Below are 19,513 nucleotides of genomic sequence, written 5' to 3'. Positions count from 1 at the left end.
CTCATTCCACTATAAAGCAATGACATTTTCTAAAGCATAATGGCTGCACATGGTTAGTCCCAAGACATCTTTCCATGGTCTCATGGCATAAAATGCTAACTAGTCAACACGAATTTCAAACTTTATCGTCTTCAAGCTAGGATTATGAAATCAAAAGGGATTATATATTAAATACACACACAAACACAATCTCCAATGTGATCAAAAGGGTTCTACTCTTCTATTTTCTATGCAAAAACTTTAGAGCCTTCAAAAATTCCCACTGCATTCTTCACAGACTCAACATCAATGTCTATTAGCTTTCCTGTGCTTGATGCAATGATTGAACACCTCTTTTCTCGGGCATTAGGAACAAAGGTGTTTGCTTTTTCTTCAGAAGAAAACAATGCAATACTGAAAAAAAAACATCTCAACTATCACAAACAAAAGAATGATATGTTTGTTATTAACCACTTACGAATCAAATAAAGATGAGCTAGAATATTGAGGGTGATGGGAATTTAGATAAAGACTTTTTTTAATTGTACAAGGTTTATTAGTAAAGAGATTATTTTGTTGATCTCTTTCATCCTATATCTTTTCCAATCCATCATGGTATCTTACTGGACATAAACTTCAAACGATGCCTAACAAAATATCAAAAATAGTACCATAGCCAAAATTCTCAAACACATCAATCCTCTTCTTCCTTTGGTTTATCTTACGGCAAACATTTTCGTATATTTCCTTTACGACACCCTCTTCTTTCCTGGTACTTTCTATACCAAACACATCAACCCTCCCATGGAGCCTCTATATAAAACAATGCCTATGCGCTATAACTCATGATATATGTCATGCAAACTTTATATGCATTCAATATCATCAGTTTTTGGAGGTATTAAGGAAAGATTAAAGTGATTGTTGTCTAATTCATAGCCAATTCTGCCTTGATCCTTTCCAACTTGATGTATTACCATATTAAAATTCCTAATTGCTTTCGCATGATGTGATTTTTCTCTATTCTTGTCCATTGTTTTTATGTAACTGCTAAAGTACTGCTTGTGTTAACTATGAACTCTGAACAATGTTGAACAAATCATCAAGAATATTATTCTTTCCACAAGTTCTCACAAAATTGTGTATAATTGATCTAAATAGTTAGCAAATGCAATTTTGTGATTGTTTTTTCAGAAAGATATATAAAGGAATCCCTTGAGCCTCCATCCCCAATAACTTATAATTGTTGTAAGACATTGACATTGTTGTAATACAATTTCAAAGTGTGTTGTATCCCAAAGGTTCAACTAACTGGGACTCTGGCAATATTAATCTTAACTCACCAATTAGCTTATATTGCTAGTAATACCATACTTATCCTTTACACACCTTTTACTTAAATCACAACTTAAAGGCCTAGATAACCAAATAAAAGGATTGAACACAGAGTTAAGAAAAAATGGCCTCGGTTTGTTGTGAGCATTAGCGAGTTGTAGGGCAGCAGTGTTTGTGGCTATTACTCCGATTGCATCATCAACGAGAGTTGCTAGCTAAGGATGCAATTGCAAAGCAAATTAGTACTGAATGCACTTGAAATATAAAAGAGGATAAGTAATTAGATTTAGGATACCTGGCCAGGAGTGGTAATGAAAAGGATATGTGTGTCATTTCCGACCACTTCCTCTACATCCTCCCTCACTTTCTTATGTGGGATGACAAAGAGAGGCTTCACACCCCTGTTTCCACAAGCTAATAAGATGTATCTAAAATGAAATCAATTCTTGAAGATTTGATATCCATAAGAATAGGACACAGAATTCTAAATTCACATTCCAGGAGTAAGTATTCTTCTGCAGACCATCACGAACAAGTACTGTATGAATTAGACAGTGAACTTAATTTTTTATGCAAAGCAAGGATACATTACCACCATCACAAAGGGAACTATAAGATTATATTGTCTTGACTTCTTTATTCATGAGCTGAAAATCACCCATCTTATGTGTACTAATCTAGTAGTTAAAGTATGCACATGAGTTAACATCTAGTAAAGTGTCATTCATGTCTAGATTTTAGATTCTATATGATGGCAGTAGTGTCATCCATGTATATTTTGTTCTTGACTGTTTCTTCCACTTGACTAAACTTACTGTAGATAGCATGGCTTCACTCTATAAACTTGTATCTCTACAAAGGAGTTCTGCATACCCAAACCTTTTACTATTTCAACCCAAACTTGGATCGGCAACAAGCTATCACTGTCCCCCTTGGATCTCATTGAAGCCACATAATCTGTTTCAATGCCATGAATGACAACAAATCCCCCCTTTCGAACTCCGACATTGCTGTATTTTTCTTCCACATAGGCCCTGAGCTTCTTTGAGATGGACACTCTGAGAGGAGACACTAGGTGCCTTGGCACACTACGAAATGGTCTCCCTAACCATTCCTCCATTTCATCGAACCTGAAACGCCACAAGTATCACAAATGAACAATCCAAAACAACAAAAGATTTTTTTGTTTGTTTGTTTAGAATTGAGGCATCAATGGTGGTTGCCTCACATGTGGTATCCACGTTCAGAGAGGTTCATGGTTGGAGAAGTGAAGGTCTCTATGAGCAGTAGGCCTGCGCCTGCTGCATTGACATTAGGGTACACGTAGCTTACTTTGTCCTGAGTAGATGTCATGAACAGGAATGTCTCATGGCCAAGTCCAGCAAGCTTGGTCGACAAGATAAAATCATAGTATCGATTCTGTCAATAAATTCGTAAAAAGCTAGTGAGATTTCTATTGTCATTCCATTCAAGGATCATGTGTTACTCCCCCTTTCATTTGTACCTTTAACAGACCGATCATGTTGACGTACTCCGCTGGCTCCGGGAAATCTTCGTCGGGGTCATACACATTCGCCCACCTCACATTCTTGTTCACCTCGTACACCTGCTTCCCCCTGGGCGAGGCAACGACATCGATCTGCACGCCGGGGTACCTATCCTTGATGAGCTGGATCACGGGGAAGAAGAGGAGGTTCTCGTAGACTCCGCCGGAGATGATGCAGCAGCAGAGGCGCACGTCGCCGCGGACCTTGGAGGCGAGCGAGTCGTGCTCGACGTTGAATCCCATGGGAAACTTGAGGAAGTCGTTGTTGGAACCCCAAGGTGTTTTGATGTGATCAAACAAGCTAAGTTAGGTCCTGCGTTTGTTTAACCCTTGTGTCTAAGTGTGCAGGAGCTTAGGAACACAGGAAGTCGAGCGGAAGACGCGGCTAGCTAGAAGGACGGCACGGGGAGAGAGCCGACGGGCTCGGTGCGTCCGAGGGACGAAGTGTCCGTGGAAGAGTACACCGGTGGACGAGAAGAGCGTGCGCGACGCTCGAGGGACAAGAAACCGGGAAGGAAGGCTGCTCGAGGAGAAGGCCGGAACATGGGTTCGGGTGAGCCCTATTCCGGATGGCCGAGATCACCCAAGCTAGTGGAGCCGGAACAGAAGACCCGGACCGAGACGAGCTAAACCGAAGCGGAGCGACCGGACGAAAAAAGTCAACCAGAGTTGACTTTTGGGGTCCGGGGCGCCCGGAACGAGGTTTTTGACCAGATCGAGTCAAACTCGATCTGAACGTTGGGGGATAAAGTTTTATCCCCCCAGGGCGCCCGGAACCCCTTCGGGGCGCCCCGACCAGTGCTATAAATATAGCACTGGTTTGCACAGATCAGAATAACGAACTTGTAATCAATTCCTTCTGTGCTGTCAATTCTGTTCTTTTCATTTGTGCTGTCAACGTTGTAAAGAGGCTACTCCGCCCAGAGGAGAATCAGATAGTGTGCTTACATTCCTTGGATTAGCAATCCCCTAATTACAAACCAAGTAAAACTCTGGTGTCTGCTTTTCTTTACTTAGTCTCTTTTACTTATTTATTACAAGTGTTTATTATATAGTTGAATTCCGAGAAAGGTTCGAATTTTATTTTGTAGGGCAATTCACCCCTCCCCTCTTGCCGGCCTCCAAAGGGACCAACAAGTGGTATCAGAGCCAGGCACTTCAGGAGGACTAATCGTCGATCGAAGCAACAAGATGGCCGGACCAAGCATCGTTCCACCAAAATTCGAGGGGAACTTCGCAGACTGGAAGCGTCGTATGGAGGTATTCCTAAAAACAGATTTTGAAATTCGGTTTATTATGAAATATGGTTTTGTAGCTCCAATAGATAAAGATGGAAAAGAAAAAGAAGAGAGCGATTGGACAAAGAAGGAGCAGAATGAGTCGGTAGCAAATAGCCGTGCGGAACATCGCCTGCTGAGCGTGTTACCACCTCAAGAGGTCAACCGCATTGGAAACTATTTATCTGCTAAAGAACTTTGGGAGAAGTTCTTGGAACTCCACGAAGGCACGTCCGAAGCAAAGCTCGCTAGAAGGGACATCCTCCGCAACAAACTGATGAACATCCGTCTGGAGAAAGGTGAGAAAGTAGCTGGTTTACACGCAAAGGTAAAAGAACTAGTTACTGGTCTCAAGAACCTCGGTGAAACGGTAACAAACCGGGACACTATACGCTACGCGCTCAACGCGTTTCCAAGAACTCGGGAATGGACATCAATCGTCAACGCCTACTACATCTCAAAAGACCTGGAGGTAAGCACTTTAGAAGAGTTGTTTTCTACTCTAGAATTACATGAAACCAGGTATGCAGGAACGACAAAGGATACAACCCAGACTATGGCGCTGAACGCATCCCAGAAGGATGAACTCGAGTCAGACTCCGAAGACGATCAAGAAGCATACATGGTAAGAAATTTTAAAAAGTTTTTTAGATCTAATAAATTTAAAATGCAGAATAAAAGGAATCAAAAAGGTGGAAGAAAGGTGCGGTGCTACCAGTGTCAGAAGGAGGGACACCTAAGAGAAGACTGCCCAGAACTCAAAAAGGCCAAAAGGAAGTCTCCCAAGAAACACAACCTAAAAGCAACTTGGGACGACACTTCTTCATCCGAATCAAAAGCTCAAGAATATGTCGGAATAGCACTAATGGCAAGCTACGATAGACAAAGTATATCAGAACCTAGCATCGATGAAGGGGGAGCGACCTCGGATGAAAGCAGTGAAGCAGGGGGAGATTCAGGCTTCAAGTCCGACATGGTAAGTGAGGTATGCCTCTTACCCCCTGATCAGCTTTACTCTGGTATCAAAGCTATGACTAAATCCATGTATAAATTAGAAAATAAAAATGTCAAATTAGAAAATGAAATTTTAGAAACAAAGAGAATTTTGGCAAAATCATGTCTTATAGAGGATTTTGAAAAATTGAAAATTGAAAATGAAAAACTAAAAGAAGAAATAGAAAGATTGAAAAAATCTAATGGTTCAAATATTCCTACTTTTAGAAATTTAAATTGGTATTATATATTTCATCAAAGTCAAATTAGAAATATATCAAAAATCTATATACCCAGGAAATACTTGGTTAATCCTGTAGGTAGGAACCTTTACTGGATTCCAAAAACCTGTTTAACTTAAAATTAAAGTCAGACTTAGCATTTTCAGCAAGGAAATTAAACAACTAATTTCTTTATGAGGCTTTGTCTAAGAAAGTTGTTGTTGCTCCAATAACCAAGAAGGCCTAGTGCCTCGCCACGACCTGGAAGCCAAGTATCGAAATGAAAAGTTTAATTGACTAACTGAAAAAGCATTAAATTAAATTACTTAATGCTTTAAAAGAGTTATTCAATTTGTGTTAGAAAATATATAAATTTTTTTTCTTAGAAATTTTTATGAAAATTGACTTAGAATTTTTTTTTAAAGTTATCGTAGAATTTGTTTTAATATTGCCTTATAATTTTTTTTAATTGACTTAGAATTGTTTCTTATGAATATTAACTTAGAATTTTTTTTAATTGGAAAATTTTTACACTTAAAATTCTGATAAGTGTCTTTAAATTGAATTTTACTTAGACATTATTAAATATTTTACACTTAAATTTTTTGTTTGAATTTACCTTAGACTTATTTATAACCCCAATTTTTATGTGATCAAAGGGGGAGAAGTATGTTAAGTCTAGGGGGAGGTTATATAATTTTTCAATTGAAAAATATTTGGACTTATTTGAATATAAATCATTTTTATTGCATATGGTTACCCTAACCTAACTTGGGTTGCTCACATCAAAAAGGGGGAGATTGTTGGAACCCCAAGGTGTTTTGATGTGATCAAACAAGCTAAGTTAGGTTCTGCGTTTGTTTAACCATTGTGTCTAAGTGTGCAGGAGCTTAGGAACACAGGAAGTCGAGCGGAAGACGCGGCTAGCGAGAAGGACGACACGGGGAGAGAGCCGACGGGCTCGGTGCGTCCGAGGGACGAAGTGTCCGCGGAAGAGTACACCGGTGGACGAGAAGAGCGTACGCGACGCTCGAGGGACAAGAAACCGGGAAGGAAGGCTGCTCGAGGAGAAGGCCGGAACATGGGTTCGGGTGAGCCCTATTCCGGATGGCCGAGATCACCCAAGCTAGTGGAGGCGGAACAGAAGACCCGGACCGAGACGAGCTAAACCGAAGCGGAGCGACCGGACGGAAAAAGTCAACCAGAGTTGACTTTTGGGGTCCGGGGCGCCCGGAACCATCCGGGGCGCCCGTAACGAGGTTTTTGACCAGATCGAGTCAAACTCGATCTGAACGTTAGGGGATAAAGTTTTATCCCCCCAGGGCGCCCGGAACCCCTTCGGGGCGCCCCGACCAGTGCTATAAATATAGCACTGGTTTGCACAGATCAGAATAACGAACTTATAATCAATTCCTTCTGTGCTGTCAATTCTGTTCTTTTCATTTGTGCTGTCAACGTTGTAAAGAGGCTACTCCGACCAGAGGAGAATCAGATAGTGCGCTTACATTCCTTGGATTAGCAATCCCCTGATTGCAAAGCAAGTAAAACTCTGGTGTCTGCTTTTCTTTACTTAGTCTCTTTTACTTATTTATTACAAGTGTTTATTATATAGTTGAAATCCGAGAAAGGTTCGAATTTTATTTTGTAGGGCAATTCACCCCTCCCCTCTTGCCGGCCTCCAAAGGGACCAACAGTCGTAGGGGTCGGAGGGGTTGTCAGGAGAGCGAGGGTCCTCCTCTTGCTTTCCGTCGGTGAAGAGGGATCCGTACTCAATGTTGGGGTCTTCTCCGTAGTCGAAGGGGTCGAGCCAAGGGTTCTTCTTTTTCTTCACGGCGGCGGCGACGAATCGGAGCCGTCCTCACTTAGGATGGTACGCCGAGGAAGAGGATAGAGCATGGGTGTGGATTGGGGAAGGGAATGCGTGGGAGATGGGGGAAGGAAAAACTACAAGAATGCCAAGAAGGCCTCCTCTTCTCACCAAAGGGAGAAGTTGGAGGAGATGCGGTGTGGTTGGACGGAGAAGTAAGGGCGTCGTGTCTTGATCCTGATCGGGAGAGGAAGGGGCGTCGATCTAGGAAGGGGAAGAGGGAGATGAGGTTGAGATAGATGGTCGGAGGTTTAGGTTTAGGTTTAGGCTGAGAGAGATGGTTGGAGGAAGGGGTGCGATATAGGTTTAGGTTTGGAGGCAACTTTGTGAAATGTTGCAAATTTTGGCTGGTGGGAAAATCAAAATATTTTATTTTGGTTCATTAACACCAAGTTTTAAAAACTGCTATTAAAATTGGTGTCTATTAACGAAAAAAAGGTTCTCATAGACATCTCCTAAAAAGCCGATGTCTATGAGCGAAAATCTGCGCTCATAGACACCGATGTTTGGAAAAATTGGTGTAAAATACTCAAAGACATAGGAATTTGCTTAAAATTGTTGTTGTTCCACCGATGTCTATGAGGGTTTTTCTTGTAGTGTTTCTTAACAGCTCCATCACTTTCCCCTCAACCAAAGATCATTTTACTCATAACACGATGTAAATATCTAAAAATGAGATTTTGCATATGGGAGGCTTTAGCACTAGAGGGCTCACAATGGTTGTCTAATCTGGTAATTGAGTTCCAAAAATTATTCCAATTAAATCTAGGATCAAACCTACGAGAGCCACTGGTGGGCAAACTAAAACAATTATTAAATGTTGGGTTTTTCGGGCCGCGAAAACCGCTTTTCGCGTCGCGGAAACCCCGAATCGCCCAAGCCACGGATCTCGTGCAAGGTAAAACTTTCGAAAAATACGAGTATGATTTTAAAACACGATCGACTCATAGATCTACGAGGGAAAAACATTTACCCTTGATGCGTGCCCTTCGCAATCCCGCAACGTCCAAAGGTAGCCGGATCTCGAGACCGTCAAGCGAACGGTCCTCTAGCGGTATCCACACGAACAAGGAGTGGTCTTCTACCACTCAAAGATGGAGAGGAGAACCCACAAGTGTGCTAGCACTTTCTAGGGCTCTCGGATTGGATCTAAAATGTGAGAAAGGAGAGAAGGGAAAAAGAACTCACACACTCCTCTAGGTACTCTCCTTTTGTGACCTTCACACCACCTAGTTGCTTGGAATCAACTCTCACTTCTTCTCCACCTTGAAACCACGACCATCAGCAGCCTTGAGAGAGGGAGAAGCACCCAAGGAAGAAGAATCATTGAACACCATTCAATTGCCACCAAATGAAACCCTCTCCTCACTTAGTGTGGTCGGCCACCACATGTGTAACCTCCACATTAATGTGGCCGGCCACATTAAGAGGATTAATGGTGTGTAACCTCCATGAGGTGGCACACCATTATATAAGGGGATGATGTGGCATGCCATGTACGATGAGTCATCCTCATGATGTGTCAATTCATCAAGTCAAAACTTGATGTGTCAACCTCTATTTGGTCAAGTCAAACTTGACCAATGCTATTCCTTGTTGAGTTAAATCCAAGCTTTGATTCAAGTCAATTTTAATTTAATGAATCTCAATTCATTAATATAAATTGACTCATGAATCAAATTTAAATTAGACTCATTCAACAATTGAATCTAATTGAGTCTAACTCAATAAGTCTAATTTGAATCCAATCTTTGATTCATCATATGAATCTAATCCTATTGGTTCATCATATGAACCTAATCTCCATGCACATGTTCTTTGTGTGTGACCCAATAGGTTCTTGTAACGTTGGCAATGTTATAAACTCCTTTAAAAACATAAGCAATGAGCGGCATCTAGAAATTCATCATTGCTACCCAAGTTACAAGAAATGTTGAGATCCAACATCACCTTGTGACTACTAATTGTGACTCCTCACAATATGTGACAAGTGTCCTTCTATCCTAGACATCTTGATTGATCAATGTGAGGCATAGACCGTGTCATCCTCTGATCAATCTAAATCTTGAACTCCGAGTAGACTCACTCAATCAAATGAGCTCAATATCTCATATTGACTCATTTGGGTATGGCCATACACTTCGTGGTCTCACTCTATCAAGAATATCGATGTCTCTCCCGTCATATAGGAGGGATAGATCCCATCTACATCACTCACATCCCTCTGCATAATTTGTTATATACCCAGTAATCGCCTTTATAGTCCACCCAGTTACGGGTGACGTTTGACGAAACTAAAGTACATAACTTCTTATGTAGGGATCTATAGTGACTTCAGGTCTAAGGACTAATAGTCATACTAATAGCCACATGAGAAAGTATATGACACTCATATAACGATCCATGATACTTTCTCATGGCGGGTCATTCAGTATACATTCTCTAATGCATACCCATGTGTCAGCTTGATATCTCTATATCTATGACTTGTGAGATCAAGTCATCGAGCTGACCTACATGCTAGTCTTATTGTATTAACATTGTCCCTGAATGATAATACTCGACTAGGAATGATTTAGAATAGTGTTCCCTATATCATCTCACTATCGATTCAACTAATCTATTGATATAGGTATGAACGTTCTACTCAAGGACGTTACTATACTTATTTTATCTGACACTAATACAAATAAGCATAATAACCAAAAACCAATGCCTTTATTAATATACAAAAATATGATATACATGAGTCCATACAATCATCAAATGATCGGCTCTAGGGCTCTAACTAACAATCTCCCACTAGCACTAGTGCCAATCAGTATAGGCTCTAAGGCCTAATGACCTAATGTGACCATCATGCTTTCTCTGTGCCAAAGCCTTGGTTAAGGGATCTGCGATGTTAGCCTCTGTAGGTACTCTGCAAATCTTCACATCTCCTCTATCGATAATCTCTCGAATGAGATGGAAGCGCCATAGTATGTGCTTGGTCCGCTGGTGTGAGCGAGGTTCCTTCGCCTGTGTTATATCTCCATTGTTGTCACAATAGAGCTCAACTGGGTCAGCGATGCTAGGAACCACCCCAAGTTCAGTGATGAACTTGCGGATCCAAACTGCCTCCTTTGCTGCCTCTGATGCAGCAATATACTCGGCCTCTGTTGTAGAATCAGCTACTGTGTCATGCTTCGAACTCTTCCAGCTCACAGCACCACCATTTAAGCAAAACACGAACCCTGACTGCGATCGGTAATCATCCTGGTCAGTCTGGAAGCTAGCATCATTGTAACCCTTTACAGCTAGCTCATTATTGCCTCCATATATCAAGAAATATTCTTTAGTCCTTCTTAAGTACATAAGAATATTCTTGACCGCTATCCAGTGACTTTCACCTGGATCTGACTGGTATCTGCTCGTCATGCTCAAAGCATACGAGACATCAGGTCGAGTACATAGCATGGCGTACATGATCGATCCTATGGCTGAGGCATAAGGGATCTGATCCATACGGTCTCTCTCCTCTCTAGAAGAGGGACCTTGATTCTTCGAAAGACTCACGCCATGTGACATCGGTAGCAATCCCTTCTTGGAGTTCTGCATGGCAAACCGAAGGAGTACCTTGTCAATGTATGTACTCTGACTTAGGCCAAGCAATCTCTTAGATCTATCTCTATAGACCTGAATCCCTAGAATGCGGGATGCCTCACCTAAGTCCTTCATTGAGAAGCAACTCCCTAGCCAGGTCTTAACAGACTGATGCATAGGGATGTCCTTCCCAATGAGTAGTATGTCATCCACATACAATATGAGGAAGACAACTATGTCCCCTACAACCTTCTTGTAGACACAAGGCTCATCTTCGTTCTTGATGAAACCAAACTGTTTAATCGCATCATCGAATCGAAGATTCCAGCTCCGAGAAGCTTGCTTTAGTCCATAAATGGACCTATGCAGCTTGCATACTCTACTAGTATGCTGTGAATCTACAAAACCCTCAGGTTGTGTCATGTACACATCCTCGAGTAGGTTTCCATTCAGAAACGCGGTTTTGACATCCATCTGCCATATCTCATAGTCATGGTAGGCTGCAATAGCAAGCATGATCCGAATAGACTTAAACATCGCCACTGGAGAAAAGGTTTCATCATAGTCAATACCATAAATCTGCTTGAAACCTTTAGCTACCAAGCGACCCTTATAGATAAGTCCATCCATGTCAGTCTTTCTCTTAAAGACCCACTTGCACCCAATGGGTTTTACCCCTTCAGGTGGATCAACCAAAGTCCATACTTGGTTGGTGTACATGGATTCCATCTCGGATCTCATGGCTTCTAGCCATTTCTCGGAATCTGGTCTCATCACAGCTTCTTGATAGGTGGTAGGCTCATCCTCTATGAGCACAATGTCATCATGGTCAGACAAGAGAAATGAGTATCTCTCAGGCTGACGACGTACCCTATCAGACCTGCGAAGAGGTATGTCTACTTGAACTGGTTGTTGTTCCTCAACTCCTTGTGGAACAACATCATCCACAACACTTTGTGGTTCCAGTTCAATTTCCATCGAGGCATCAGTGCTATTGTTCGCATCTTGAACTTCTTCAAGATCAAACGCACTCCCACTAGTCTTTCTAGAAACAAAGTCCCTTTCTAGAAAGACCCCAGTCTTTGCCACAACTACCTTGTGCTGACTGGGAATGTAGAAGTAATATCCCTTAGTTTCCTTGGGATATTCGATGAAATATCACTTGTCGGACTTGACGTCGTACGTAAGCCTCACAACCCCAAATCCTCATGAAAGACACCTGGGCATCTCTCCCAGTCCATATCCTATATGGTGTCTTTATCACGGCCTTTGATGGAACTCGGTTGAGAATGAAAACTGCCGTGTCTAGAGCATATCTCCATAGATATGTCGGAAGATCTGTGTGACTCATCATAGACCGTACCATATCTAATAAAGTACGATTCCTCCTTACGGATACACCATTCCACTGTGGTGTTCCAGGAGGAGTGAGTTGGGATAGAATCCCACACTCGGCTAAATAGTCACGAAACTCATGGCTTAAGTATTCACCACCTCGATCTGATCGAAGTATCTTAATACTCTTGCCAAGCTGGTTCTGTACTTCATTCTTGAATTCTTTGAACTTTTCAAAGGATTCAGACTTATGTGTCATCAAGTACACATAACCATATCTACTGAAGTCATCAGTAAATGTGATGAAGTATCTATAACCGCCTCTAGCAGCAACATTGAGAGGGCCACATACATCACTATGTATGAGTCCTAACAAATCAGTCACTCTCTCGCTGTGCCCACTAAAGGGAGTCTTGGTCATCTTGCCTCGTAGGCATGACTCGCATATCTCATATGATTCAAAATCAAATGAGTCCATCAAACCATCCTTATGGAGCTGGGATAAGCGCTTGTCATTTAAGCGACAGTGCCAGAGGTATGTTTGGTTCATGTCATTTGACTTGAACCTCTTGGTATTTACGTTATAGATAGGGCTCTCTAGATCTAGAATATAGAGTCCGTTCATCAGAGGTGCACTACAATAGAACATATCGTTTAAATAGACGGAACAACATTTGTTCTTTATTATAAACGAAAATCCTTTCTTGTCCAAACAAGAAATGGAAATTATGTTCTTAGTCAAGGCAGACACATAACAACAATCATCTAATTCTAGTACAAGCCCAGAGGGAAGAGATAGATGATAAGTTCCTACAGCAATAGCAGCAACTCGTGCTCCATTGCCTACTCGTAGGTCTATCTCACCCTTCGTCAATGTCCTGCTATTCCTCAGCGCTTGTACATTAGTACAAATGTGCGAAGCACATCCGGTATCTAATACCCACGATGAAGAAATAGAGAGGTTGACTTCTATAACATTTATACCTGAAGTAGAAATCTTATTTCTCTTCTTCTTAAGATCTTCCAGGTATTCTTTGGAGTTCCTCTTCCAGTGCCTTGCTTGTTCTTGATATAGGTGACAAAGATGTTCAACCATATCATAAGCGCTCATCAACTCATGTTGCTTCTGAAGCTCAGAGTTCATGGTTGCGAGCATAAGACTAGACACATCTAATGCGTCATCTTGATGCTTCTTGTAAGCATCTCGGTCTCCTCGCGTGGCAGTGGCAGGAGGAGCCTCCGGAATAGGCTGCTCTAGAACGTATAGTTTACGTTCTTGGGTGAGAACTATTCTCAGGTTCCTGTACCAGTACAGGAAATTTGCCCCGTTGAGCTTGTCCTTCTTAAGGACAGATCGCAGAGAGAAAATGTTCGTATTTGACGTCATGGTTAACTGCAACAGAAAAATTTGCAGAAATAAATATCATATTCTTTAAAATCATTTAATTAGGCCTTTAATTAAATGATGCTCCCACTGAATACTATAATTCTTGTGGGACAAGATCCACATCATACTAACCCTTGAGTTAGTTTTGGCTAATACGCCCAAGGCTTAGTATGATCGGTAGGTAACGATTACCAATTACATCTCTATGTAACTCTTCTTTATAAAATCAATATCCGCATTTATATTAAAACTTGAGTTATCTTTGGCAAATACGCGCGAGAGTTAATATAGATGTGATTTTGATCTATCTTTTCCAATCGTTGGAATAATGCCTATAGTTGACTCGATCCAACCGAGTAACTAGAAATACTCAATCTAATTGAGCTTGTATTCACCCATGCGTTGATAGGCGGGACCAAGATTGTCCCTCCGTACCCTACCAAGATAATATGTATTGCTCTGCTTTGGCAGATTCAACAATACATGTGATCGAGGTAGTGATAGGTATCACGGCACGGTTAGGCATTTAGAGTTGGTTCGATCAAGATCTAATCTAATCGAAAAGGATGCATCTTGTGCACGACTTAGATCTAATCTAATCGCAAGGGTGCATCATGTGCACGACTTAGATCTAATCTAATCGTAAGGCACTAATTAATTAATTACTTATTAAACATGCATCATATACATAAGCAATTAACTAATTAATATATTTGTGATTTAGTCATGGCCCTACTACGATCTTCTCAAGCCAATGAGAAGATCGAATGGTCAACCTAGGGTCAACAGCTTCTCCAAGCTCCTCCCTTTGACCACCTTGTGTTGCTCGTGCCCGCCTCGGAACTGCGTCTCGTGTGGACCCTCCACCGCTCCAATTTGTACATTACAATTTGAAACTCGAGTTACATTCGAGTCTAAATCTAATTTACAACAAGAATATAAGAGAAAGGCACGACACGCAGGTCGCGGGAAAAAAAATAAAAACATACAACACGCGCAAACACATAACGGCACGCAGGCCGTATTATGAATTACAACATAATCCAATCATATTGGGTTTTTGGGCCATGACTATCACAAAATTAATATATAATTCAAAATTATATATTTTCATAATTTTCTATAATTTTTAAAATAATTTTTACAATTTTACGAGTAAAATTTCCCGGCGGTCCCGTTTAGCGGTTTCGGGCGCAATCGCGGAACGGATCCCCTTGCGAGGCCCAGGGGCAGCGCCCCTACCCGCGATCTAACCATCGCGAGGGTTCTTTTGTGATCCAACAGCGCTTAAACCCGCTGTCCCAAAATGATTTGGGCCGAGACATTGCCGTTTCGGAAAAATCTTCCCGGCGGGTTCGTTTTAAGCGATTTCGGGTGCGATCGCGGAGCAAATCCCCTTGCGGGGTTAGGGGCAGTACCCCTACCCATGATCTAACCATCGTGAGTTGCTCCTTTGCGATCTAATGGCACCCAAGCCCGCTGTCCCAAACGGATTTGGGGCGAAACGAAGCCGGTTTTGAAAGATCTTTCCGGTAGCCGAAGCCTACAAGTGCTGAGACACTTGTGCTTCGCTTCTACGGAAAAATTACCCATAAAATCATAAAAAACTAATTTTTACAGAAAATCACAGAAGGTTTTATTTTTCATAAAAATAAAACAAACTCGTACAAGCCTTGCACGTGGCTCTGATACCACTGTTGGGTTTTTCGGGCCGCGAAAACCGCTTTTCATGTCGCGGAAACCCCGAATCGCCCAAGCCACGGATCTCGTGCAAGGTAAAACTTTCGAAAAATATGAGTACGAGTTTAAAACACGATTGACTCTTAGATCTACGAGGGAAAAACATTTACCCTTGATGCGTGCCCTTCGCAATCCCGCAACGTCCAAAGGTAGCCGGTTCTCGAGACCGTCAAGCGAACGGTCCTCTAGCGGTATCCACACGAACAAGGAGTGGTCTTCTACCACTCAAAGATGGAGAGGAGAACCCACAAGTGTGCTAGCACTTTCTAGGGCTCTCGGATTGGATCTAAAAGGTGAGAAAGGAGAGAAGGGAAAAGGTACTCACACACTCCTCTAGGTACTCTCCTTTTGTGACCTTCACACCACCTAGTTGCTTGGAATCAACTCTCACTTCTTCTCCACCTTGAAACCACGACCATCAGCAGCCTTGAGAGAGGGAGAAGCACCGAAGGAAGAAGAAGCATTGAACACCATTCAATTGCCACCAAATGAAACCCTCTCCTCACTTAGTGTGGCCGGCCACCACATGTGTAACCTCCACATTAATGTGGTCGGCCACATTAAGAGGATTAATGGTGTGTAACCTCCATGAGGTGGCACACCATTATATAAGGGGATGATGTGGCATGCCATGTAGGATGAGTCATCCTCATGATGTGTCAATTCATCAAGTCAAAACTTGATGTGTCAACCTCTATTTGGTCAAGTCAAACTTGACCAATGCTATTCCTTGTTGAGTTAAATCCAAGCTTTGATTCAAGTCAATTTTAATTTAATGAATCTCAATTCATTAATATAAATTAACTCATGAATCAAATTTAAATTAGACTCATTCAACAATTGAATCTAATTGAGTCTAACTCAATAAGTCTAATTTGAATCCAATCTTTGATTCATCATATGAATCTAATCCTATTGGTTCATCATATGAACCTAATCTCCATGCACATGTTCTTTGTGTGTGACCCAATAGGTTCTTGTAACGTTGGCAATGTTATAAACTCCTTTAAAAACATAAGCAATGAGCGGCATCTAGAAATACATCATTGCTACCCAAGTTACAAGAAATGTTGAGATCCAACATCACCTTGTGACTACTAATTGTGACTCCTCACAATATGTGACAAGTGTCCTTCTATCCTAGACATCTAGATTGATCAATGTGAGGCATAGACCATGTCATCCTCTGATCAATCTAAATCTTGAACTCCGAGTAGACTCACTCAATCAAATGAGCTCAATATCTCATATTGACTCATTTGGGTATGGCCATACACTTCGTGGTCTCACTCTATCAAGAATATCGATGTCTCTCCCGTCATATAGGAGGGATAGATCCTATCTACATCACTCACATTCCTCTGCATAATTTGTTATATACCCAGTAATCGCCTTTATAGTCCACCCAGTTACGGGTGACGTTTACGAAACTAAAGTACATAACTCCTTATGTAGGGATCTATGGTGACTTCAGGTCTAAGGACTAATAGTCATACTAATAGCCACATGAGAAAGTATATGACACTCATATAACGATCCATGATACTTTCTCATGGCGGGTCATTCAGTATACATTCTCTAATGCATACCCATGTGTCAGCTTGATATCTCTATATCCATGACTTGTGAGATCAAGTCATCGAGCTGACCTACATGCTAGTCTTATTGTATTAACATTGTCCCTGAATGATAATACTCGACTAGGAATGATTTAGAATAGTGTTCCCTATATCATCTCACTATCGATTCAACTAATCGATTGATATAGGTATGAACGTTCTACTCAAGGATGTTACTATACTTATTTTATCTGACACTAATACAAATAAGCATAATAACCAAAAACCAATGCCTTTATTAATATACAAAAATATGATATACATGAGTCCATACAATCATCAAATGATCGTCTCTAGGGCTCTAACTAACATTAAAGTCACTAAATATCCATTGAAATTCTTGATTCATTAATCTAAAGTTAATTTTTCCAATATAATCATGCTCATTAGAGTAGTGGACATCTATTGAGCTCAAAAATTCAAGAACAATTCGAGGATATGTGGGTAGATGTGTGTACATCATATCATTCCAATCAAAACCACTAATCATCCAATCTGCATCACCTCTAATCCCTAAAACATCTATTGTATTTGGATTCATGTATCATCTGCACACAATCTTTCTAGTGACAGGAATATCATATCTAGATTTATGTTCATTATTTCTAAAGAATATGAAATTCATTATCATTACCTTCGTCATGTGCTATCCTCTTGCCTTTGCCCTTTGCTATAGCTTTCTCCTTGCCCTTTTCCCTTGGTGGTTCCTTTCCTCCGCTAGATCCACCACTTCCCTTTTGGAGTCTTTTCAATAGATGAGACATGATGTCAAGTTAAGAGAGGGAAAGGTGAATGATCAGAGAAGTGAGTTCTTGTGAAAAGAGAAATAGATCTTGAGAAAGGAGGAGAAAAATCAAAGTTTTAGATTTTGTTCTTAGAGAAAAATGAGTTTGAGATCTAGATCTAAGAAGTAGAAGAGGAAGGTTTGCATATGAGAAGAAATGGAGAAGAGGAATTCAGCTAGGGTGTGCGACCGACATGACCTTGGCATGGCCATGTCTTATTGACACGGCCCGGTCTAGCTGCCCCACACGACCGTGTGGATCGACATGGCTTAAGTCTTCCATTTCTCGACTAGATCCACACAGCCGTGTCATATGACATGGGCAGTAAAGTTTCCCCCTCGGCTAGTTTCACATGGCTGTGTGTACCATACGACTGAATTCTTTTCCTCCACTGTTGAGCTCACACGGTCATGTGTTTCACACGGACTCCTTCTTATTTTTCTCTAGAATTTCCACACAGCCATGTGAGATTACATGACCTTGCCCATCTTCTCCTCGAGTGTGCTCACACGGCTGTATGATGCCACATGGCCTGATGCTCCTCCTTTTTTGTTAGTATCACACAGCTGTGTGAGGTCACACGGTAGGTTCTGTAAGGTCCATAAGTACTCAATTTTCTCCTTTCTGACTTCTCCAACACCTCCACACCCATGAAATGATCATGGTCAGCTCATGGAGGTGATATACAACCTGAAAATAAAGTAACAAAAGATTAGAATTACTAACAAAAGAAAAAGAAAAGTGAAAATGAATCTAACTAAAAGAACCCTTGGGTTGCTTCCCAAGAAGCGCTTGTTAAGGTCTTTAGCTCGACCCCATCTCTGATTTCATTGAGTATACCCAAGGAGGCACGGATTTTCCTCCTTAGATTGATGTTGCTGCTTCTTCCTTATTTCTTTCCCTCATAGGGCAGAGGTACTTCTCATTCTCAGTTGGGGACCTTCTCCCAACATTTGTAGGTTAGTATACATCATCCGACGGCCTCTCATGAGGATGGAAGTTCCACTCTTCTGTTTTGTAAGCATCTGCCCCACTGCACATGTTTACTAAGAAAGAAGAGACATGGTTAGAAGGATTAGATAAATCATACTCTAACCTTTCCTTACCAATAACTAAAGATAGCTTATGGTTTTTCACATCGATGATGGCTCCGGCTCTTGCAAAGAAAGATCTTCCTAGTATAATTAGAATTTTGGGTCTTCCTCCATGTCTAACACAACAAAATCTATGGGTATGATGCAGCCATCCACTTCTACCAGCACATCTTCAATGATACCCATAGGAAACCTACAAGAATGATCAGCTAATTGCAGTGCCATGGTAGTAAGTTTAAAGTTTTTGAGACCTAGTTTATTACAGATTGAATATGGTATGTGGCTAACACTTACCAACAAATTACAAAAAGCTTTTTCTATGAATTCAGATCCTATGGTGCAAGGAATGAAAAAGCTTCCAGGGTCTTGGAGCTTTGGGGAAGTGTTCTTCTCAAATAGAGCGCTGCATTCTTCTGTTAAAGCTACAGTCTTGATCTCTCCCTTCTTTCTTCGATTGGACATGATGTCCTTCAGGAACTTGACAAACTTTGGCATTTGTTAAATATCATCAATTAGAGGGACTTCAACACAGACATCCTTAACCTTGTCAAGAAACCTACCAAATTCTTTATCTTTCTTGGGCATAGCTAGTCTTTGCGGAAAAGGGATTGTTTGACTTTATGGTGGGAGTGGAAGAGTCCCTTCAACCTTCTTGGTACTCTCCTCATCATCTTGGATCTAAACTGGATCAAATGTTAGAGGAGAGGGCTCTTCTTGAATTTCAATCCCTTTATGAGCAGTCACTTGGGGATC

General features: G+C 41.2%; 1 protein-coding gene across 1 annotated transcript; it reads right to left on the bottom strand.

Annotated features, from left to right (window-relative positions):
* Positions 1–227: 227 nt before the first annotated feature.
* On the bottom strand, positions 228–19,255 carry LOC122019201 (photosynthetic NDH subunit of subcomplex B 1, chloroplastic-like). The gene is made up of 9 exons (XM_042576698.1): positions 19,055–19,255; positions 18,296–18,356; positions 7,050–7,208; positions 2,819–3,123; positions 2,543–2,733; positions 2,188–2,444; positions 1,610–1,728; positions 1,444–1,529; positions 228–393 (listed from the first exon to the last, which is right to left on the bottom strand). The coding sequence occupies exons 1-9, from the start codon at positions 19,253–19,255 to the stop codon at positions 228–230; spliced, it is 1,545 nt and encodes a 514-aa protein (XP_042432632.1).
* Between the last annotated feature and the right edge of the window lie 258 nt (positions 19,256–19,513).

This window comes from Zingiber officinale, chromosome 9A (assembly GCF_018446385.1).
Source record: "Zingiber officinale cultivar Zhangliang chromosome 9A, Zo_v1.1, whole genome shotgun sequence".
Taxonomy (NCBI): domain Eukaryota; kingdom Viridiplantae; phylum Streptophyta; class Magnoliopsida; order Zingiberales; family Zingiberaceae; genus Zingiber; species Zingiber officinale.
Note: the sequence above shows the minus strand (reverse complement) of the source record. Positions and strands in the feature narration are given on the sequence as shown.